Raw genomic sequence first — 25,887 nt, 5'->3', positions numbered from 1 at the left:
ATTATGAACCACGGCAATACGTAGAATGAAACCCAGATGGGAGTGGTGGTGTATGAGTCAAACAAACGCAGGACTTTCACCCAGGAGAACAGCGTTCATGATCCATGTGAAAACAAAAGTAAAAGATGTGATTTAAACATCACAGTGCCTCACATTTTTCCGTAACTATGTCACTTCTGATAATCACGTGTTTCTAACTACTTCACTTCACAACATTTACGTACATTTATTCACTGTTTAAACTGTTTTTTATACCTCCTTAACACAAAGTATTTTCTCCTAAACCTAGGTCAGTGGTTTCGTAACCTAAATTCAATAAAACTGCAGCCTTTTTTTACAACAACAAATTTTAGAATGCTCTGCTCCGCTCTGTACCCCAAAACGCTCATATGAGTCGGTATGGGTGGTAGTGACAAACAACATTTTCTGTCATTTAGTTTGGAGATCTTGTTGGATTTTGGCATCAAAATTGAAGGTCACTTGGCATGCTCTGGCTAGAGAATACACAAAGAAAGCACCTTAAATAAAAAAAACCCTGTTATTAAGATTTGGGACAGTTTAATTCATTAAAGCCCTATTCGCACTGGACTGATATCACCATTGGACCTCATGTGATTCAGAAAATACCCTCCGACATCTGTGTTTCATGCAGCACATTCACACGGGATATGCAAAGTCTGTATTTTACCCAAATTTAGGCACATATCTGACACTGGCCGGACCACCCAACTGCTCTCATCCTCGGCTTTCTCGACCTCTTTGTGCCGCTGTTGCCTGAGAAAGGTGGTGCTATCAGCAGCACAGAGTTCCCTGGGGACGGCTGGCAGAAGATAACCTTATATATTTTTGAGTAAAATGTATCCAAATATCACAAATATGCAGGATACTACTGCCATAAAGTAATACAGACTGTCACAAACCATTATAAAACAAAGAGGAAAAAGGAAAATGACAAAATGAAAGAAAAATGAAAATGAAGAACTTTTTTTGACATATATCTCTACATACATCCATAGGTATGAGTCTAACAAAACGTAAAAGCATTCCAGATATGTTGCCAATTATAGTTACTTTGCTTTTCAAGTGTTTGAGACATTGTTTTTATAAAGGTATATGTTTAATGAAAGTGTGAATCATTCTTCCTGAATCAAGACTTGAATTTTCTTGACTCTGAACACAGCACATAATTCATAGGCTGAGTGCTTGTGTTGCAGCTCAGACACTTATCATGTACAGACAGCCTTACAGTTGAGTCTGCCTCAGAGATCAGAGGAGGAGAATGATGGACAGCAAGATTTAAAAAGGTGATTAAATGTGTTCTACGGTCCTTTTATCAGAGTTGTGATGTCAGCGGCTCAGGGACAGTCACTGAAATACCATAACACTGTTTTCAGTCCTGGGAGACACACATTAAGTCCTATTAAGTCATGGGCTTGTCCATGCCCAGCTGGCTGAATTGGAGAGAAGAAAAGCAGTGAGGGACAGAGACATTAGATAACAGAGAGAGAAAGAGAGTGGTGGAAAATTGCAGGAATAGATACACACTGCCCATCAAGGTACACTGCGTACTGCTACCTGACATGTGCTTTCTCTTTGTGCCCGTTCACCCTGCTGATTGTTCACTTCTCTCCATTGTAGTCTGTCGTCAGTCTGCAGGCCAGAAAGAAACTTTTATTCGTTTTTCCTTGAATTTTGTGCTGATGAGCTTCTTTTCTGTTGGTCCCTGTCAATTGCTGCGCCTCTGATTACCTAGTTCTAGTGATAACTGTGATGTGATCATTCAGTATTACATGAATTGCATGGCTTTTTCAAATATACGGACACTAGAGACATAATTTATCAACATAATGCATGAAGTGCTATGTGCAGCGTGTCAGATCATTTCAAAGATTGTTGAGTAAAGTTGAGGATTAATTACTATGTATTTATACCTGAAATTGTGTGTAAAGGTGCCTTGCTCAAGTGCACTTCAGTCCTTGACTTGTCAGTCCTGGGATTCATAACCGGCTAGGCCACGGACTGCCCATATATGTAATTGGACAAGGTTTATTCATAATAAATAATACTTGTGATAAATAAAGTGAGAATTGGGGTCATATTTCCATAGACGTATACACAAACTGACTTTTTTTTGCAACCAGTATAGTTGCCCCCTGCTGGGCAGAATAAAGGTTTAAGGCACTTACATAAACTCCTCAAAAAAAGTTTGGAAACGTTATGTTAGTCAATTATTTCTCCTCTTAAGTAATACCACTTGTTATTGGAATTTCTATCGTTGGAAAACCTGATTAGTCGCCTTTACCACGAGTTACAACCATTTCATGGTATGAGCAACACAGCTAAACATGTGGGTAGTTCCCCCCAATAAAATGCCAAAATCCCCTGCAATATTCTCCTGTTGGTTTAAAAGAACAATACCCTGATATTAATTATTTATAACATATATTGCATGTCTGTTTATTGTTCATATATACTATTTTTACTGGCTGTTATCAAGTTCAAAAAGAATATATTGAAGCGCGATGGAACAATTGATAATTAATGAAGATGCCAAAATGAAGGATGCGGGTCAGCAGTTAAATCATGTAAATGGTGATGTTGAGTAACTGATTATTATTCTCATTAATATTATGAATTGGTACAAAAGGTTGAGAACTTGGCAGAGGCAGCTTTATACAGGAAGTACATTTGTGGCACAGACACCAAATGATAATACTTTAGACAGAAAATACTTTAGGCATAACACGTAAATAAAATCTACATAAACTCTAAGTTGTCTTGGTTCGAGTGACTTTGGTTCCTCTACACACTGCTGATAAATCAGGGTCCTGCTGGGTGAAGCAGCAGATGTTACAGACTTCGTAGACTGGGTTTACCTCACAAGACAGACGAGTCTTGTGAGTTGATCGTATACAAGTGTGGCCTTCCTCTCCTTTAGAGCGATTTCATTCGGGGCATTACCTCCATGCATTCAAAACAATGAGTGATATGACAAAGGCCTAGGCACAAATCATGAGGCTGACAAACATTGTTATCTGGCTGTGCACACGGAAGCAGTGTTTTCCATTTGTATGTGATGGTGTGAAGAGGGAAAACACCACCTCTAAAAAAAAAGCTTTCAGCATGGTTATTTGTCTTTTATTGTCTTGATTTTATTCTGAAGTAGAAGATGGTGGCAGAGTGCAGACTTTGACTTCTGGGTCAACACTATTATTCTCCATCATTCTATGCCACCAACTTTGTGTCGTCCTGCCAATGTAATGGGGCTTTTCATATCCCAGGTGTGTCTTTAATTTCGAATGGTGGAAAATAACATTTTAGTCTATGGTACTTAGTACAGATTGTTTAGACAGTTGTCAACACTTCACTATATAATTTAAAAATGTTTTTAAAAAGTTTATTTTGCAGATAATACATTAAGTTTGTGTAAGTATTTTTACTCCGTGGTATTCCTACTTCTACTAAAGTAAAGGATCTGAATACCACTTTCATCACTGATATTATTTATAGATAAGGCTGTGGGCAGTGGGAAAGATGAGGATTCGTAGTTAAACTGAAATGTTCATGAATTTTAATTCATTATAAATAAGTAATAGTCTTATTATCATTGATTTATTACAATTCTGAGTGAAGAACTGTCAAGACGTGAAGACCATGTTTCTGTACCAATGTTAGAAGTTATAAAAACACCAAATGGACACTGGATGGTAGAAAATTAGAATGTGGCACATTGCTGCTCTAGGACCATATATCTAAAAAAAAAAAAAAAATTCCACTTTTCATGAGCTTAGAGAAACTCTCCAGTGGGTTCGGAAAAGGTTTACTTTCTGCTCCCAAAAAGGGACACTTCAAGGGATCGTTCAGATGTATTTTTGTATACACTATATTTAGAATATTTTAACCACTGAATGTTGCTATCAGACAGTTCCGTTTAAGTTTATGCAGGCAGAAATTGAAACAGTTATCGAGGCTCTCTTCAAGGCCACCAAACTCCATTGAGAATAAAGTAATTTTATCTTGCAAAACATGGGAGTTGTTGGTCTACCGCTACCTCAATCGGTTAGTTTTTGTCTGGGTTATTGTGCGACTTTAGTGGATCTGAACTGACAGCCTGGTCTCACTTTCAACTTTCCAAACTTGGAGCGTTCTGGCCACCATCTACTGAAGGTAATACACTGACTATGGACCTTCACAAAATTCAAATTATCCCTTCAATCATTCAGTTCATCTGAATACATGATTGTCTTTGAACCGAATCATTAAGTATGCATGTGAGTTTTATTGATCAGCAACAGTTTGAACCAGTCAACCAATAGTTACAATTGAAATCCTGACCTGCACCGCTTGACAGATACACACCTGTGCCGGAGATGGTAGTGCACAACTCTTATCTAAATTGTTTACCCAACATACATACACTGTAATAAATTATTCTGTAGTCATTTCATTTTACTTAATTTATTTGATAAAATGTATTAAATATAAATGCATCCTTGATTTTGAGGCAGTTGTTTAAGTAACTTTAATATAAAAATGTTTGAGATAGAATCTACTTATTTTATCACGTTAAATATAATCTTTATGTATATGTAATTCTAAATCAAGAGAATTTTGAATGAATCCAACACAATAGAATTAGTCTGTTTTTAGTTGACAGGCACTTCCTGTTAAGTTGTTATTAACTCAACTTGTAACGTAGTTAGATTTAATTAATAAAATTGCGTGCAATCTGTTGCCTCAATTTTATTGAGTAGCTATTGTTTATCTTTTTTTTACAGTGTACAAGTGGAAGGTCATAGTAATGGAAAGCTTAGTGCTTAGTGCATGCGTGTGTATGTGTGTTTGGGTGAAAGTGATGTGAGAAGTTGTCCTCCACACACTTATGAGGCAGGAGTTGCTTTCTTTATGCATTGGAGATAAAGCTCTCTTTGACACACACAAACACACACAGACCCATGTCATCCACACTTTTGATGCGAAGCCTTATCTGGCAATTACCTTCCAATACTGAAGCCATTCGGCATAACTGACATTGTCACCGTCAGAGTGAAATGCATTTTATCGTGCGATTTGCATATTTTAATTACGCTGCCATGGAAGGGGAAAATATCAGACATCTCAATGAATGTCTGTTATGTTGTTTTACTTTTGATGGACAGGGTGATCAGGTAAATGTGTGTGTGCAGGTCTGTGTGTGTGAGAGAGAGAGAGAGAGAGAGAGAGAGAGAATGATATATACTGAGGAGGTGAGTTAGCAGTGTTGAAGGTTGGTATCAATCATGCAGCAGGGAGAGGAGCATCTCGCCGCCGACGCCCCCTCAGCGTGAGGCCGACCCTGCGAGTTGAGAAGGAGGTTAGCAGCTGAATAATGAATCCAAACACTTTTGGAGTGGAGCCTCTTTCATTGAACATGTTTTGATGTAAAATGTGAAGCCTCAGTGTTGCCTCGGCTGTTACTGCAGCACATAGATCACTTAAAAAGTTTTTCCACAATAATACATCAAATATTGATTTATAAGGGAGCCATAATAGAGGATGGTTGGCCAAAATAGAGCCACATTTCATTATGGCATGTTTTTTAAAAGTTGCAAGCTGAGAATTATTAGGAGATTTTAATAAATAATGACAAATGGTCAAATAAAATGATTCCAGAGAAGCATGAACAGTGCCAGCTGAACGAAACACATGCTCAGCTAAACTGCACCACGCTGGCTATATTGAGTGCCATGCAAAGTGAGTGCTGTGTGAGGAGGAGTAACAGTATCTAGGCCAACCCAGCATGGGCTCTGTTTGAAGTATTGCAGCATTTTGCCAGCACGTAGTGGAATAGCAAAAGTCTACTTTTAGCTCCAGAGATGCACAGACACAACAGCCATTCATTCCATCAGCAGCTGTGGAAGAGAGAAGACGGCGCACGCTTACATTTGCAGACGGACTCGCCCACACCACATAAACATATACACATAAAACACCCGCATGCGGACAAGCACACTGCGAGACACACGCATACACCCACATTCTCACAAGCCTGCAGATGCACAATGAGTGTTTATCCATTTATTTTTGCTGTTTGTTTGTTTTGCTCGGTAAATCCTAACCACCGCACAGCTGCTGCTGCTGCTAGAGCAGGCATGGACAGCAGTTTGGGGATTCATTAGATCTTCTTTTTCTCCCTCTGCCCCCCTCCATCCCTTCTTTTTTCCCTTCATTCCTGGTCAGAAGCATTGTGTAAACTCTTCATTATCGGATTGACAATCTTTTGAGTTTTTAAAGTTTTGGCAACTCCACTCCATGTGTCAGAGTCATCATGATGAATACTAAATACTGACTAACCTGCTAAATGATCCAAGTGTTGTCATCAGGGTTTTCTCAGCTTGGGCCTGTAATTGGATACTGCACAGTTCAGTCAGTCTGTGACATAAAACAATTGCATTACAGATGCATGCCCAAAAGAAAAACCTCCATTTCTGATGGAAAGCAGAAGCATACCTACTTTTAAACATTATTAAAGACTTGGGGTTTTGGATTTGTGCAAATTTTGCAAAGCCAACCTATTCAAGGAGGCGTTTGCAGGAATGAAAGAGGGAGGCTTTGTTTACACGGTTGAATAAGTCCTCCTCTTGTAGAAAACTTTTAAACTATTGGTCAACCATCAAGTTGGAATCATTTTTTTTTAAACTCTTTCCATGAAATGATTGTGACAATGTGATTTATTCTTGACAGATAAGTGTATATCTTCTCAAAACATTATTGATCAATCTCTTCCAAACATATTGCAATGAAAATGAAACCACAATTAACAGAGGATTGTGACTGAAAATATGGGGTAATGATCGGTGCAGGTTCAGGGTAATGGGATTAACATGAGAGGGTTCATGAAAATACATTTCTTGCTATCACAATAGATTAAAAAATCAACTGGAAATCTCACATAACATATCAAGGAAAAGCTTTCAAGGAACATTTCAGTATTAAATTACTCTTTTAAAAAACTCGCATTTTCTGGATCACAAATCTCTCCATATACTGTTCAATTGTATTACCATATTTGAGATACTGTGCAGAGGTCTGGGGCAAAAGTTCACTGTGTCCACTGATCATTCTCCAAAAAAGAGCAGTCAGAATCATTCACAATGCCGGTTATCACAGCACAAACCTATTATTCACATTAGTCAAAATGAATAAAATATATGGATGTGGTGGACTTTCAAACAGCACAAATAATGGACAACAATGAAGATTTTGTATTTCAATCTTTGGTGTTAAATTATGGGACAGTTTAAAGACTGAACTAAAGCAATTCTCAAACATAAACGTGTTTAAAAATATGTACAAAAACGATAATTTTCACATGGTACAGTTTTACAATCACTAGGTGTACAGAGATTATTGTATGTCTTTTTGCACTTAAACTTTCAATTTGTTTCTTCCGTTTTCTGTTCAATGTAAATATGTTAATACTAAATTAAGTTATATCGTTTGATTGCAATAGTAATATCTGAGGGAGAATGGGTGCTATTTAACAACTTAGCACTACCTCCCACTCCTTTCCGGACATGTAAACTGATTTATGCAGTTTTTTATAATTGTTTTTGTATTAAGCTTTTCATTGTTTGAAACTGTTACTTTTTCTTTCTTTTTTTCAGCTTGAATGTATGATAATCTCCTTTTACAAATAAAATGTCAGATCCCAAATATCAAATACCAAGTTAAAAAAAGAAGCATCTTTAGGTATTATATATTAAGCTTAACACTCAAAAACGTATCTTTATCATGACGGTGTTGGTGTGGCTTGATCTGTTTTGATTGATAGTGCTGCTAACATACGCAATTTTGCTGAATTCTGATAGATAAAGGGAAGTGTGTGGTATCACCAACTGAGTCCACTTCAAACCAGTGAAAGGCCTCACAGAAATCAGTACAAACAGATTCTGTCAACTGAAATTAGAAAACTGTTCTTTGGCAGAAGTTGTTGTCATAGTGTAAGACCACATCACTCATGACAAGAAGGAAAAAAATAGGTTTTAAAGGTCAGATATTGGTAAGTCTGTAGCAGCTACTGAACATGTCTTTATTATTTTGACTTCTGTTCGGGTACAGAATTTCAAGCTAGAAGGGCACTTGGAGACCTCTGCCAAGGCCATGAACTATCTTGCAATATTAATGAAAGCTAAATATAATTGATGCATCAGACACATGATTCAGATCCACTCCATGCTAAACCCTTCCGCCCTTTTCTGTAATGCTGCTGAAAAACAAACTTTCAAATCAAACTAAAAACATGAGCTCCTTGGCTGAGGTAAATATTCTAAGGTCATGATGAATAAAGCACCAAAATATCAGATGGTAGCAGCTTGTGACAAAGGCTTGAACCTACAAAGCTCAGTGCCATCTCACCTCAGTTATTAAATTAAATTAAAATATAAAAAATGATATGAAATCAAATCTGAACCCGACTATTAATGGAAGTCCAGCTACCTGATTGAAAGGCTAAAGAATTCTACAGGTCAGCACCATAGATTGTATATAAATAATGTATGTAGTCACTGTGTCGCACCCAATGGTTTGTGGGCTGAAGCATCAAGTTCAGTGTTACGGTTGTCGCCATCTTGTTTTACATCCATCGACATCTTTGTTTTTTTAAAAGTTTGTTTTTGGACTGGGGATGTGCGACGATGGGTATATCTAAAAATAAACTCTTCATGCTAAAACAAAATGGATGTTACTTACAGGAGAACCGCCTCCTTGGAGTGTCTTTTAGTACAACTGAACACAGAACACGACATTTTTACATGAACAAGATCTTCAAATAAACTTTCAAGAACTGAAAGCACTCTGTGAAAGGGTCAAAGTTCTGAGAGGAAAACACGACCTTGATCAAAGGTAGCTAGGCCCCAAATCAAAAGCTTCTTTATCATCTTTTCTTCTAAATGGGACCATTATTTACACAATCAACATCATATTGTCTTGAAGAAGATTTGTAACTAGCAATTGAGACCATAATGTTGCCACAAGAATTTTTTCAGAGGTAATAAATCAAGTGAGAAGTCGTCTCATTTTGTATTGAGATAGATAGGACCGGAGTGCTTCTGCAACCGCCGTTGGTGACCCCTGCAGGAATTTCTGAAAGAATGCAGGCTTAAGGCACTATGGGTTTGCTTCACTGCTCAGACTGGGAGGTTGCCGCCTGGTCAACACCTCGTACTTCTTCACCATTAGTATCATGGGATAGATACAACACACACATACACCAGTCGTGATTCTCCCCTCTTAAAGCATCACAGTCGAGTCTTTTCAGTTGCTGTGAAACGCAGCAATGACTAAAAAACAATTACTGTAGCTTTGTACACATGCTATCCATGCACCCACACACTTTATACCATACATTGTGTCCGATCTGGCCCATAGCACCCCCATTTCACCAACCATTACCCTCCGACTGGATAGAAGCCCCTCGGGACAGCAACATCCAAGGGAGCCAAATGATTGATAAACAGAAGTGAAGGGAAGGAAGGAGGTGGAGGAAGGAACGAGGGAAATACAAAAGAAAGAAGAAGAGTGTGTGTGTATGTGTGGGGGGATGGAGGGGGGCTTTGCTATTCCGAGCACACACACACTCATGAAAAGGATCATGATGGGAGTGTGTGATCAGAGCGGTGAGGTATTGTTCCTTGGGGCTGTAAAACTGTTCACAGGGCAACAAAATCTGATCGATAGACACACACCACCACTCTATAAAGACTCTAGTTAAAGAAGGAGAGGGAAATAGATAACGGCTCTTCTTCTTGTCCCTTTGGACACACACACACCTTACCATATATCATCTCACTTCCTTTGACTGTGTTTGTCCCTTTGTGACTCATTCTGTCTCTGTCAGGCGCTTCTCATCCCCCCCTGTCATCCTCCCTCTGTGCACGAGTGTGTGTGTTCTCCTGTGACACACTTGGACTGGCCCATGGCAAAAATAAGAGGGATCACACTGCTCAATGCAAAACGCACTCAGTAACACATAAACGTGCATGTGCAGATTGAGGCTGTGGGAAACACTTGCATGCACCCGGTTGTACTCTGCTGGGAGCTGGCCTGGTTTCTCTTTCACCAGTGTCAACACACACACACACACACACACACACACACATGTTCTCTCTTGCTGTATCTCTGTGTTGTTGTACCACACAAACACAGAGCATACAGTATGACAGCACGCAGCTTGAGACAACATCAAAACACTGATACGTCAAACACGCACAAAGGACAGTGCTTCAGAAGCTAGCAGCCTTAGCCTCAGACTAAACCCTGAAAGATGGAAGGATAGAGCCATAGGGGACCAGAGATATCAAAGAGGGAATGAGGGAAGAGTGAATGAAGTCGCATCCATGAAAAGAAAAACCAGAAATATAAGCATCACAGTTGTAATGCAGCACTGGTTGATTTGGCGACACCTGGTGGTTAAAGTATGTGTGCGCTGATTTTATAGCACTTTTTGAGCAGCTACTTTGTTGAAAATGAAATGCAGCTAACACTGACAAACATTAAGCTTCATCCGAGTGTTTTGCAATATAAGCCAATCCATGTTTTGCCAGTTTAGTGCTTTTATTGTGAAGCAGCAGCAGTAGGTACTAATGGGTTAGCATTAGCAGTAACGTAGCACAGCTCTGGTGCAGCATTAGTTGTATTATTGTAGTCGCCATTGTTTTTGTTAGGATTGCTTTTACCCCTTTTCGAGCAAGGCAGTTCCATGACCGGTTTGGAGCCAGTGCCTAATCTTGAACCAGTTTCTCGCTTTCCGACTGCCAAAGAACTGGCTCTCTGCCACAAACCACTTACGTCAGTAGCTGATATTATCTGACCAACAAGACCAACTAAAACGTGTTTCATTCATTTTATTTGATTTGTATAACTGCAATGTGATTGATACAGACTCAGGGTTTGTGCTAGCGTTAGCAGGCTAGCATTAACATTAACATCTTACATTCAGTGTTAATAAGAATGTAATCATCCATATCGTTCAAGACGAGCAGAACAAATGTGTTGTACATGTCGTGTTTGGATGCCAATGTAGACTCGCAAAGCCAGGAGCAACATTTGTAAAGAGATGATGTAGTCCGCCATTTTTGTTATTATAATCGCCAAAAATAGATACATTTTCAGGCGTAAACAGTGGGGTAATGACTAACTAAAAATAACAGGTTCTGAGACGGTTCACAAGTTGAACCAACTGCAAAACAGCACCAGTCACCGTTTGTGTTGGTAGAAAAGGGGTATTTATGTATTCTTTCGAGCCAAGCAACTACTTCTCTTGCATAGCCAGACCCACTTCCACAGTGCTGTGGAAAAAGGTCTGGCTGCCCCCATCATCATTCTGCTGCAGGGTAAAAAAAAAGCTCTGGCTCTTGTTGTTTGCTTGTTTGCTGAGCCCCAGATGCAGTGACAGTGCCCCTGCAAAATAGATGTGGCAATAGCAGAAGGGGTGGAAAATAGCACTTAGTTAGGCTTAAAGCAGCAGTCTGAACCATAAGAATCAGAGGGTATTTTTTGGGGGGCTTTTGACTCTATTTGATAGTAATAATGAACGAGAAAAGTTTGGAGAGAGGAGGTGGCTAGCGGCAAAAGGTTGGAATCAGACCCTTTGGGCTGTCTCTTATAGGAATACTCTCTGGAAAGCAGTGATCAATGCATATGTCTAGGCGTTTTATTGTGAAAGGTCGAAATGGTAGGAGTAAAGCTGTAATGCAACAACTGAGCATTCATGTTCTAATGTTTGGAGTAAAGGTGCAGCTCATAATACTCGGTGAATCCCTTGTGCATAGATAAGTAACTAAAATATATTGTTGTAATGGTGGACTCCGCCACTAACAATGGAAACTACTATAAATGGTGGTTTTAAAAAAACTAGTATCAAAATTTGAGTTTGGTTTCACATCATCTTACAGGTTATACCTTTAAACTGAGACTGTCACTTTAATAATTGGGAGCAGGGCATCATTAGCACACTGCTGTTGTTTTCTCTTCTAAAAACAAAGTCAAAGGTGACAAAGGAAATAGATGAAAAGAAAACATGGGAGATCAGGGAGAGAAAAGGAACGAGACAGTGAAAATGGAAATAGCTAAAGAGAAAGAGATGAGGGAGATGTGCTGACTGCTCCTGATACCAAGCAGGTCTCTACTTCATTCGGCTGATTGTTCCACATCTCACAATGCCATTGTTTTTCTGCTCGGTAAAGGGTATACATTAGACACATCCACACACACGGACGCACTTAGAGGGGTCCTGCCCAGTAAGAGGGCGTAAAATCTGAATAATTTCACAGATAATTTGGTTGTCACAGCCAGGCAATAGTAATAACAACTTTAGAGAGAAAAGGAGCACAATAAGAAAGAAGGAAAGGAGCGGAGCGAATCACCCAAGGCCAATCGCTGTGTCTAAGCCAGAGTGGTGTTTGTGGAAAAGAAGCTTCTTTATAAGCTTGCTGAAAAAAAAGGGGGATTGTTTCTCTTTTTCCCTTTTCTACCACTTCCAAGTCCTTCTTCCCATTCCTTGCGTCATTCGGGGTGACCCTCTAGAAATGGCAAAGCGTGGCGGCAGGATGATAGCACAGTCCAACTTCGGCGGCAGTAAGGTACGCTGCTGTAATTGCAATAATACACTTAGACACCATTTGCGAACGTGCAGCGGATCTAACAGGCAGGCGGCTTTCATCACCTTCGAAAGAACCGGGCTCACTCTTAGGTGTGTGTGTCCCGCTGGAAACGTGTGTGTCCTATACATTATTCAGATGCTTCGAGACGCCCACATCTGTTCATTTCTCTGGACGGCATACACACTTTCCCTCTGATAGACAATAATTACTATGCTGCCAAGAACACACACACACTCGCGCAGAGAGCCCTGGCACCCATGTCAGCCTCTAACAATGAATTCACATGGGATATAATGTGTTAGAAGCACCCTTTTGTCATCCAGCAGCCACACACAAATCATAATCACATGTATGGCTGCACTCAAAGTCACACATGCATGCACCTCTGCACACATACAAATCACTATGACAAATATGTCTGTATACACAAGTAACCTGCATGAGCATATTGGTTCTATAAGCATAATGTCATGGCTCTCTGATGGCACATAAAAGCCTCGCTGCTGCAGGATAGATACACAAAAAATATTTTGTGTTTGTTAAAAATGCACAGAAAAATGAGGATGCACCAGGTCTGTGTGGGTGCTAGCATGTTTGAATGATTATACGCAGGCTTTGTGCATGTCCTGTTTACATGTACAGTGGATATTGAAGAGATGAGAGTATGTATTTGCATTATTTTTCCGTCTTTGTGTGCTCACATGTATGAGTGTTGTCTGTTTCTGTGTGTGTGGAAGAGAGAGGGAGGGAGGTGGGAGAGAAAAGGAGGCAGTCTTCTCTGTAGTGTCAGCCTTTGATCAGTGTCCCCGTGTGTGTGTGTGTGTGTGTGTGTGAGCCAACCCCTGGTGTCTTGGAGGCAGATGAAACACTGTGCCTCTATCCGGGACTCACAGAACACCCACTATCCTTCTCTCCTTCTCCTTTACTCTCCCTCTCCCTTACCCCCTCTAACCACCGTTCCTTACCACAGCCATTTTAAAGGCTATTCATGGGGAGCCGCGCTTTCATCTCGCATTGCAGCGTTTAAACCAGCTCCTCTGTTTTTTGTTGTGTTTTTTTTTTTCATTCAAGCCTTTTATCAGATTATAGAGGAAGAGGAGGATGGGTGAAGTGGCCCGCTGTTGTACAGTGACTTGCAGTCAGATGGACACAGCGTGAAGATGCAGGCAAGACAGCGTCATTGGCTGTAACAAGATAACATTCTGTGTAGCCCAGACCAGTCTCATCTGTACTTTGAGCACAGTACACATTATAGTAAGAATGGTAAGATCAAATCATTAGATCTTGCTTCATAAATTAGCACAAAATGTTAATATATGGGCTCTATATGACCACTACACCCATATTTTGTGAATAAACTACTCCGACATTTTAAGTATTGCTATGTATTGCATTAATTGGCTTAATAATGACCTCATAAGCGTCATTGGTTATGTTTAATATATCATGGTGATTACAGGAGGGCATGAGGCAGCATATTTGCTTTTGTTTGTGCTTGACTTAATGAATGCCCTGCATTACATGCAGCTTATATGTGTGTGTTAAGGCAGTCAGTGCGTGATGTGCTGCCATCCCTTTTGCCTTTATAGATCAAGTGAGATGATGAATAATGATTGATTCTGGTTGTACTTGAAAGATGAAGAGGGTAATTATTAACAATATTTTGAACTTCAGTACCACCCCAATTCCAAGTTTGGGACTCTGTAAAATGTAAATTAAAACAGAATGCATCAATTTTAGTGAGTGTGTATTTACATTAAATATCTTGTCTTTGTACTGTATTTAATTGAGTGTAGATCGTAAAGGATTTGCAAATCATTGCATTCTGTTTTTATTTACAGTTTTGACAGCAACTCCTTGGAATCGGGGGGAAAAAAACCTTTACCATATAGTGCCGTATTAACTGCAGCATTATAGTACATGTAAAAGGGTGTTTAGGCAACCTCCTTGTACTTAGTGAACTAAACGCAGCGTCTTTTTTAATCATTTCACATGATCTCGCTGTTATGGCAATAATTCAGTGCTAAGTTACAGGCTTGACATATTCATGCCATAATTGTGTGCATCAGCCTTTGGGACTTTTATTGTTCTGCGCTACAGTTTTGGAGCAAATGTGTTCTATAATGCTTCTATAATATTTAGAGAAACTGAGGTTGTCTGCTGTGTTTTGACCTCAAGGTGGCACCTTTCTCACACCCATAGGAGTCAGCTGGCTCAAGTAAAATAACTTTAAAGGAATCATAAACTGTTTAAAAGAAGACATTTGACAGCCAATTGGGTCAACCACACACAGAGTTGAACTTGATGTGATGCGAAGATGCAAATTGGCTTTACCTGAAGCGAAAAATGTATTTTTTTCCTCCTTACCTGCATAGAATAAAAGTGAATGAGAGGCATATATTTGTGGAATGCTAAACAAGACTTTTTTGGTGACCAAAATGTCACAGTTAACTTTCATCAGCTGTCAAAGTTCTAAAAAGAAAAGACACACATCACCATGGTAGTGATTTGTCAATCAAAAAGTAGCCCCGACCTAATTTATACCCTCCTTATTATTCTATTTAACCATAAATGGGACCATTATTTACAAAATGAACATTGTGCTTTTTTGAAGAAGAAGACTGGGAAATGAATGATTAAGAACATAAACTCAATAAAAAATGTTTTCTGAGGTAATAATTCATGTGAGAAGTCAGGGCATTTTCTCATAGACTTCTATACAAATTATTTTTGAAGCGAGTGTTGTCGCCCCCTGCTTGCCATTAAAAAATAACTCAGGTTTAAGGTACTTCCACATTGGCATTGGTGGTTGTCCCTTGGGTTGTTTCCAAAACTCCCGCCTTCCTAACTAGCTACATATCTAAACATGTTTTATCATGTAATTAGCACTGAAGAAAGGAAAAGATTCATAGTGAAGTGATAAATGCTTGTGACTTTATATTGGGTCTAATTGGAAGTCTTGATAAAAGATCTTAATAATACTAATTAGGCGCCTGTAGCAGACAACGTACTGTTTGTTTGTGTTTCAATGGACCCTAGTGTTTGGTTGTATACAAGTGTTTAACCTCTACTGTATAGGCTTAATGAATGACCTTTCCATTGCACCTGCCTTTAATAAAGCTCTAATTAGGAGTCCCATTAGGATGTGAGAGGCTGCCAGTTAATGGGTACTTAAACGGAAAAGATTTAGGTCTTTGGTGGAACAATCGAAGATACTCAGCAGTAATCATCAGAGGCAAATGTCAGCTAACAACAGAAAAGGGGAGCTATTATTACAGTGCTCTGATGAATGAAACTTTGAGGTATGTTGACCAGTAAACCCATAAAACAACAACCAATACAATGAAGAAATTGACTGAATTAAACACACAAGGGTCGGACAATGTATTGAACAAATAATTAACGTGCTTAAAGGGCTGTCTGTACAGATGTGACTTGCTGAACATGTAAATCTTTAAAAAAGGAGATTTTATATTCTATCTATCTATCAATCCATTATATATATAATCGTTTTTTCAATCATACGTTCATACATAGTGCATATGTTGGAGACTATTTTTACCTGCGAATGAATACACATTTGGTGCTCTGGTGAGAATTTATTTTTATAGAGAGTATATTAATGGATGTGGAATTGATTATAAAAAATAAACTGCAGTGCCCATGTTCATTTTTATAAAGGAACATCAGTAGTACCAACAGTTTGGCTAATTCATATATTTTTAATAGAACCCTTCTTCCCCAAAAGTTGTAAAATGTAAATAAAAACAAAATTTAAATTCAGAATTTGTATTTTCACAAAAAACAAAAGTTTTCCAGCGTGAGCGTTAGATATCTTGTTTTTGAACTCTATTGAATTGAATTCAGGTTGAAAAGGAAAAACAAATCCCTGCATTATTATGTTTGTCGCAGCCTCCCAACTGCTTTGGAATCTGGGTTGTAGTTAGCAATGGCAGACTGGTCCCCTCAAAAATGTCAATATAAGGCGTTTGTACAGGCAGGTTTTAGACTGTCCTCCGCTGCCATCTTGCAAGTAATAGTAATGATTGACGGCAACGCAGAGTCACACTCGGGCGGGAGCGCACTTTCTCCCAGCAGAACAGGGTTTGTGTCCCGTGTGAAAACAAAAGTAAAAGACATTTTACTTTTTTTACGTAACTTACGTACACATCACCCTTGTATCTACTTCACTTATGACGTTTACATACATTTATTTACTTTCAGAAACTGTCTTCTATAACACGTTTACCAGGAAGTTTTTTGCCCTAAACCTAGGTCAGTGGTTTACAGAAATTGTAGCCTTTTTTACAACCACAAAACGTATGTGTATGTATTATGACGTGTGTTCTATTTTTAAGAACGCTAATTTTCACATTTTGTCGTTTAGGTTGGAGATCTTGTTGGCAATGGAGCTTAATGGCACAGAGAAAGGAAAACTGGATACACAGGCTATACTTAGCAGAGTTAATCACTTCATTGCCGTTTCTTATTTTAATATGGCATTTATTGTCAATAAAAAAATATAGAATGTTGCACGTCATATCCTTTCACAGGGAAGTAAAATTAGATAGCCTCAAGTTTCCCATGGTTTCCACATTACTGATGTCCAAATTAGGACACATATCATATCATTTATTGACCTCCTATATAGACCTTATTGTATATTGTCCTGGAAGACATTTTGACATGTCACAGTAGGAAAATGATTCAGTTTCAGGGCTCTGTTATTGTGCATGCTGGCTTACTGTCCCACTTCTTTTTTTTTTTTACTCAAATGTCATCTGTGAAAAAACTCCTCCAGGTACATTTTTGTACCTTAAAAGCTCACCATATTATGCTGTTATAATATTGATTAAGGACAGTTGTTTGCTCCCCACCCCCAAAAAATGCTGGGCACGTTGTGTCATCACTTGTAATCCAGTTATGGGTGTGACTCAGATTAGGGTCACCTATATTTCCAGGAGTGCAGGCTGCTGTACTGTAAGTGGCTTTGTATAAAAGTCCCTGCTCAATGCCATTAGAGTAAACGTCATTAAGAGAGGAGCTGAAAAAGCAATTTCGCTTCTCACTCCCATTGCTTTCTCTGTGTGCCGTCTGTCACTCCAACTTGATATATGACGTTCTTGCAATCACACACACACACAGATACACACACACACACGCTTGTTCTCATGCAATTCCCTCTCAGTTAGAAGCTGATTTACAGGCCAAAGTAGCCTTTACCAGACAGGCACTAAATAATAAAGCTACTGATACTGACGTCATCTTGTCTCTCTTTTCTCTCTTTTCTCTCTTCCTTCTCCTTCCATCTCTGCATCTTCTCTTCTTCTACATCCTCATTTCCTTTGTTCTTTTGCTACTTCTCTTAAATACCCTCCCTCATCTTCTTTATACACCTATCTTTCCTGATTCAAAAACCCAGGCTTCCTCAGCACCGGTGATCAGTCAGCTAAGGGGAACTACGGCCTGCTGGACCAGATCCAGGCCCTGCGTTGGCTCAACGAGAACATTGGCCACTTCGGCGGAGACCCAGAGAGGATCACCATCTTTGGCTCTGGAGCTGGGGCGTCCTGTGTCAACCTCCTCATCCTCTCACACCACTCAGAGGGTAATTGAATACTCTCTTGCATTGTGTTGTTTTGTTGGTATTGTTTTTCTTCGTCCGGCACCTCACCAATGTCATTCACTTTTTAAAAATAGAACAACAACTCCAAATCGCGATGAGCCTCATTCACCAATATCCCAATTTGTTCATAAGGGAAGGTCCAAAAGCTTATGTCAGATTCACGACAGGACATTTCATACTTAATGAGAAACTTAAGTGCAGAACTCCTGGGAAGTCCTCGTATGGCCCACCCACTGCAGCACATGTCAAATTCAAATTTCTGACCAATCACACAATAGTTGTCGGACACCACAAAGAAAAAAGTTCTGCCCAGATGATGTGTCGAGAATTTCCCTGTTCTTGCGGTTTAAGTCAAGAATGGCCCAAAAAAGAGGGTGAAGCAGTGGACTCTAAATTGCTCTAAAGTGGAAGTACTTCTGCAGGAAATGAACAACGAAAGAGCTGTCATTTATAGTAGCGCCACTAATAGATATAAAATAACACACTCAAGAAACAGACACATGTACTGAGTTACGACTACAGCGGCCAGGTTCCATCCTGACCCACGACTAATCGATGCATGTCATCCACCCTCTCGCTCCCCTTTTTCTGTCTATCTTTGGTATTAAAAAGCCCCAAAAATAATATAGTACCAGTCAAAAGTTTGCCTTTGATGCCAGCTGTGCACACTTCTGTTATTCTCTCAGCAGCTTCATGAGGTGTCACCTGGATGGTTTTCAGTTAACAGGTGCGCCTCGTTAAGAGTTAATTTGTGGAACTTTTGCCGCTACAAGGTGTTACTTTGAAGAATGTAAAATATAAAACATATTCTGTTTGTTAAACACTTTTTTATTTACTTCATAATTACATATGTGTTCCATCATAGTTGTGATGTTTTTGATAATAATGAAAATATAAATAAATAATTAAAAAAATTCCTATATTATTATTATTATAGAAAACATAATAACCTATCATTTTTGAACACACAATATCAGTAAGAACTGCGTAAGTAGCCTTTGAAGAATTTTCCTCTTTAGAACGGTTGGTAAATGAGGCTCTGTGTTCCCACCGGACATGGGATTCCTGGAATATGATGATTCCTAATAGCCTGGATCAACCCATGTGAATGACTCATTAACCACAAATTTCTTGACAAATGGGTTTTGGCTGCTAACATGAATTCCACCTGATGCATTAATGTTTCACTCAGATGAGATCATTCCTCGCTAATCTATACATTTGCTGGAAACGGATGCACGCCTGCATGTCTGATTCAACCTTTGAAACTCTCAACAAAAAATGTATGTTCCTGAAATTTCTTAGCTCAGCATATTTTCTAGCTTTATTCATCCTGGCTGTTTGATGACCCACGTAAATGTAGCCATAGCAGCAAGGCTCTGCTCTACACAAGATAGAAACTCAGCTATCGACATTCAACCCAGAATAGGTTCAGTCCTGTGATGTCCGCTTGACACCTCTATCCTCAAAGGGAAACACTGCTTATCCTTTGAACTGAAGAATTTAAGCAGTCATGTGGCTAATGAGCGACTCCAGGTTTGATCCAGGTTATGTCGTTCATGTTCATGATAAATGACACTGGAGCTTTAACGTTACCCCACATTGCCTGAGTTGGCGAGCGCCCCCGGCTCTGTTAACGGTCCACTGCTCCCCAGCTCTACCTCGGTAGAAAAAAACCTACATCCGTCTGACCTCATGCTCCCCATTACCAACAACACACCCCGAGGGCTAAGTGTTAACGTTGCACCACCAAAAGAGAGAGGCCTACGGACCAATCGACTTTGATCTGAATTGAGATCAGTGCGGCTGACGACCCGCAGCCAAATGGTCACGCACTCGCCGCCTTTGATCATGCTGTTCTTGAAGCTGTCCTCCTCCAATCGTAACTTCTCTGTTCTGTACGCTGCTCGAGGACTTTCCCTCTTAATATCTCTCTCCTCTGTTCATTTTCTGTCTCGCGCGCACAAACCGCAAGGGACAGAAACAGGGAAGAAATGGTGGGTGAAGAGAAAGAGAGAGATTAGAGAGAGCGTGTTCACACAACCACACATCTGTTTCAATCACTGCCCTGCATGTTTGTGTGTGTCTGAAGCACCAAGCAGACGTCTGACGTGTCTCTAACTTTGACTCATTCTGCCCGTGTAGCTGTGTGTTCAGAACAAATGCGTGTTGTCAAAGCATGAGTGAGCATCTGTGCACTGCTGCCGTGTCACTGTGTCCATTTAACACAACCTCTATAATTACCACTGATGCCTGTTAACCCTTCATATTAACCCAGGCACACCCAACCTTTTCCATTTATTGGCAGGTGACCTACTTAGCTTTTAGAAACCTCCAAAGACCCCAATTATTACACATATATCATGATCAGTGATCACAAAGTGTTTGTGACTTGTATATGCTGCAAATACAACTCACGTTGACTGTTTGAAAGGGTTTTTTCTTAATCCACAGTGCAACCATTACATTTTTAAATTAAGTCAAATTTTTAAATCAACTGATCAGAATGAGATATATTTTTACAGTCTGGGATATGTCAGTGATTGAATCAAACACTGCAGTGCTCCACAATACAGCAGCAGTATCTCTAGTAGAATCCAGAAAAATATCATATATTTGTCCCATAAACCAAACATGACAATTTGCCTTAATCTGGTGCAAAATAGTAAAAGCTACAAATTTGAAGCCAAAGCTCTAGATTGAAATTCTGATATAATAGGATGTATTATTGACGCTGTAATGGTCGTGGGAATCAAAAAATTGTGGTTTTAATGGGTTTCAATGGGGATATTGTTGTCTACCTAGCTGTTAGAAACGTTCAAAGACAAATTATTATACAATTTTATCATGATAAGTGATCACAAAGTGTTTGTGGCTTGTATACACTGCAAATACAACTTCCTTTATTTCTTAACGCACAGTGCAGCCCTCAAATGTTTTGCTTAAATCTTTAAACCAACAGAGCAGAATCAGAATTTTAACCCTTTGAATATCAGTTTGTTTTAATAATGTGACAGATTTTCTTTATATCTGTATTTGTACAGTCCGGGATATGTCAGTGATTGCATGAAACACTGCAGTGCTCTATTATACAGCAGCAATAACATTAGTGGAAACCAGGAAAATAGCATGTATTCGTCCCATAAACCAAACATGACAAATTGCCTCAATCTGGTACAAAATTGTAAAAGCTACAATTTTGAAGTCAAAGCTCTATATCAAAAGTCTGATATAATAGGATGTAGTATTGTATGCTGTAATGGCAGTGGAATTAATGGGGATATATTTTATATTTTTCTCCTCTGTCTGTATTTTGTCTTCACAGTTTATTATGGACTTATTGTAGGAGCTGGGGTGAGGTGGAACTTCCAAAATTGAAGAAAAACTCACACCATTGCCCAAATATAATGCAACATATGCACAATAATAAAAATAATAAAAATAAATAGGGGAAAATGTGGAAAAAGGTGCAAATATTGCAATATTTACCAGACTTATCGTACACTTTGACAGTCAGTCATTGTAGTTTGATCATTAATTTTTCAGGGGAGCCCCCACTTTAGCAGCAGAGGGACCCAAACGGGTGGGAAAGCCTGTATTAACCCCTTGTCTCCTGTTGCTGACAACCAACCCTCTCACACTGCCACCAGTCCATTCTCACGCCTTCGCTTTGTCATCACCCCATCTTCATCATCATCGCCCTCGTCTTCATCAGCATCTAACGGTGTAACATCAGCCCTCTAGACGCCGCCTGTCTGTCATGCTCCCCCCCACCCCTCTCCCCCGCCAGGGATGCCAGGTAAGGAGTCTGTCATCCCTACCCTTAAGGGACACCAATCATGTCAACAACACAGCGTCACAAATCAAGCCTGACAGCAGAGATGTTCAGGATGGATGGCAGGATGGAAGTGGTAGACAGGATGGAGAGAGGGCTTGTAAGTGATACTGATATGATAAAGGGTGGGGGATTTAGAGGCAGATGGTGTTTAAGGGAAGAGGAGGAGCGGTTGTAGCGTTGTTGAGGGAGGAGAAAGAGGACAGGAAGTGCTCGGACATGGAAGAAGCCAAATATCTCTCAGGGAGTTACAAAGAAACTTATTTTGAAGACGAATGAAATAATACCTACCCCCCACCTGCCTCTCTGTCTGTCTATCTCAGTGCAAATATGTAGGTACGGCTTTTTCCAAGCTACTTTTTACTATAATTGATTTCCCAGGGAAAGGGGGCTCTGCGGCTCTGCTTAATAATTAACTGACCAATCTTCAGCCCAGGAGAGGGAAGAGAGAGAAAAAAGCAGCGCGAGAGGAAAGGAGTGAGGCAGGCGGACTCTTAACGAGCCACTTGAGTGGTTCAAACAGCGCAGGACAGGCAGAACTAAGGAGACAGAGAAAGAGACAAAGAGCAAGAGTGGGAGGGAGAAACACGGCAAGAGAGAGTCTGAGAGAAGAAACAGCCAGCACAAGAAAGAGGAAAATGGCTCTCTTGACATCTCAGATGAGCTTATTCCCAGGCCTGGTTCTTTTTTTGTGTTTGAGCTACAGCACCATAGCATGCTCTGTCTGAGATGCTTTGGTCTGTAGTTCCGTCCTGTCTGCCAGTTTTGCTCCTGTAAGAATGAGAAGATGAAAAAAGTGAAAATATGTAGTTTTTTTCTTTTAAAGGGAAATTCTAAAAGTGGAAAAAAAAGAAAGAGATTTCCGCATCAGGAGGTCTTTCTTAATTTCCATCCTAACTTTAGTCAGACAGAGCAAATTGACATTCTGTTAGATAGCCATACATTTTTCCGTATTTTTGCATATCAAATTTACCTCAACATGTAATATAATATTTATATTTTTCCATCCATCCCATCAGGACTCTTCCACAGGGCCATAGCTCAGAGTGGAACTGCCATCTCCAGCTGGTCTGTCAACTACCAGCCCCTCAAGTACACCAAGATCCTGGCCCGGAAGGTGGGCTGCACCTACTCAGAGACGGCCGACCTGGTTGACTGCCTGAGGCGCAAGAACTTCAGAGAGCTGGTGGACCAGGACATCCAGCCAGCTCGTTACCACATCGCCTTTGGCCCCGTGGTGGACGGAGACGTGGTGCCAGATGATCCGGAGATCCTCATGCAGCAGGTGAGTGAGGGGCTGGCACCAGTATCAGAAGTGGTACTGTCTTTTTTTATTATTTTACAAGTAGATGGACCAAAGCTGCGATGATGAATCAGTGTAGTCTTTGTACAGAGTCACACTGCTCACTAGCGCCTTTTTTTTTTATCCTATACACACAAAGCATTGGCAGGGTTGTGAACAGTTCACCCAAAGATTGATTTTTATTTCTCAGCTTCAATGGAATAATTTTAAGAGGCCTGAACAAAAAAAAAAGATAGGAAAGAGTCCAAAAATATATCTTTTCCTCACTTTGTATTTAACCATATGACCTCGTGGTTTTGACTATAACACAATGCAGTAATAGGTTATATGCCACATTTTACATGCACCAAGCTGCTAACTGTAAAAACATTCACTGATTTAGTAATGCTTTTACTTATCAGTTTGTATCTTTAAATCTCTCACATAAAAAGGAAGAGAATGAGACGAACTGAGGTAAAATTATAACTACAACATCATTCTGTAGAGAGATGCTAAGGCTTTTTGTAGCTATGCTGTTGTTAGTCTACCAGAGCCCCCAGTTAAATCTCCAAAGCAAAGTATAAGCCGTAAGAAATAAAATACATTTGGCTAATTTATCTTATCTCTGGTCTAACTTCTAATATATGATATTGAGTAATAATCTAATATAATTGGTGATAATACAGTAGCAATCAAAAGTTTGGATACACCTCCTCATTCAGTGGTTTTTCTTTATTTTCATTATTTTCAACATTGTAGATTAAAACTGAAAACATCAAAACTTTGAAAGAACACATATGGAATGATGTAGTTTTTACATAAAGTGTTAAATAAACCTGAATATGTTTTATATTTTAGATTCTTTGCTTTGATGGTCTCAAGGCTAATACACAACACATTTCTCTGGTCTTGACACATCATCTGGGCAGAACTTTTTTCTTGTGTGGTATCCAACAACTATTGTGTGATTGGTCAGAAATTTAAATCTGACATGGAGCTGCAGTGGGAGGGCCCAATGAGGACTTCCCAGGAGTTCTGCACTTGAGTTGCTCGTTAAGTATAAAATGTCTTGGCCAAAACTAACTTTGTTCTTGTTCTTGCCACTTCTGTTATTCTTTCAGCAGCTTCATGAGGTGTCACACGGAATGGTTTTCAGTTAATTAGTGGAACCTCTTGCCTTCTTGATGTGTTTGAGAACATCAAAGCAAACGAATCTAAAATATAAAACGAATTCTGTTTTTTTTTTTTACATAATCCCATCTGTTCCATGGTGTGTCCAAATTTTTTACTGGTACTGTATGGACAGTATTTAAAGAGAAAACTACATTTCCTGTAACTGTGTCTTACAAAGGTTGTGGTGGTGGTCTCACAATGCAAGCTATACATTGATACAAATAAAGGACATCCTGCAGATTTACAAAATGATGTATATATATGTATATGTATATGTATATATATATATATACATATGTATATCTGAAATATCTGCAACCATGATTTCTGTTTTTGAGTATATGTATATATATATATATATATATATATATATATACTCAAAAACAGAAATCATGGTTGCAGATATTTCAGATATGTACTGTATACTGGAGACTGAAAACCCAGCTCTTTGAATACAATTTCAGCACTCACCATGTTCTTCCCCTATTGCACCACCAGGGGGAGTTCCTCAACTATGACATCCTAATAGGAGTGAACCAAGGAGAGGGGCTGAAGTTTGTGGACGACAGCGAGGACAACGACGGCATCTCAGCTGCAGCATTCGACTACACCATCTCTAACTTTGTCGACAATCTCTATGGTTACCCTGAGGGTGAGGAATGCCGACATCATACTCCTGTCAGGCTTTCATTTCTCTTTTATCACTGGATTTAATTTACCGCCTCTTAGATGCCATTGTTGTTTATTCTTATTAGAATCACCATTACATGAAATCTTCCTGGGCAAAGGATAAATTGTCCAAATAAAAATAAACTTTAAATATATATATAAAATATAAAATTATCACAATATGATAATGACCTAAACATATAATATAACAGGAAAAATATATTCCCTGGTACCTGAACGAAATGTGACAATGCAAACTACAGAACAAAATGTGCTTTATTTTTTTTGACATCATACATCAACAGCAACATGTCCAAACCTATATCTCCCAGTGGAAATGCAAGTCTTAAAACCACTTTGTGCGCAAGGAAAGAGAAAATAGATAAATGTGTATCAAGCAAGACAGGCATACTAAAGAGATTGCCTATCATCGAGATTATCTTTCACCACGGTAGGTCTGTGCTTTGGCCTTTGAGGCTCCGTGGGCACTAATGCTGTCTCTCATCATCCCCCAGGCAGCCAGCTCCCAATCACAGTGCTGTTGTTCCTAACAGATCAGCCTGCAAACCCCTCACAGCGGGCCACAGTCAAAATACAGACACATTTGGATAATGCAGTCACGCTTCCTCTCAAGTGCCTGTCACTCATTCTTGTCTCTGAG

General features: G+C 39.4%; 1 protein-coding gene across 3 annotated transcripts in view; it reads left to right on the top strand.

Moving 5' to 3' along the window:
* nlgn2a (neuroligin 2a) overlaps positions 1-25,887 on the top strand; it is a 232,551-nt gene that overhangs the window by 200,469 nt on the left and 6,195 nt on the right. For all 3 annotated transcript variants that reach the window (XM_059355476.1, XM_059355474.1, XM_059355475.1), the window contains 3 exons: positions 18,064-18,249; positions 23,122-23,387; positions 25,056-25,209. In XM_059355476.1, coding sequence (XP_059211459.1) covers positions 18,064-18,249; positions 23,122-23,387; positions 25,056-25,209 — 606 coding nt within the window. The remainder of the gene's footprint in view (positions 1-18,063; positions 18,250-23,121; positions 23,388-25,055; positions 25,210-25,887) is intronic.

The sequence above is a fragment of the Centropristis striata genome, chromosome 17 (assembly GCF_030273125.1).
Source record: "Centropristis striata isolate RG_2023a ecotype Rhode Island chromosome 17, C.striata_1.0, whole genome shotgun sequence".
NCBI lineage: Eukaryota > Metazoa > Chordata > Actinopteri > Perciformes > Serranidae > Centropristis > Centropristis striata.
This window is presented reverse-complemented; position numbering and strand designations above follow the sequence as displayed.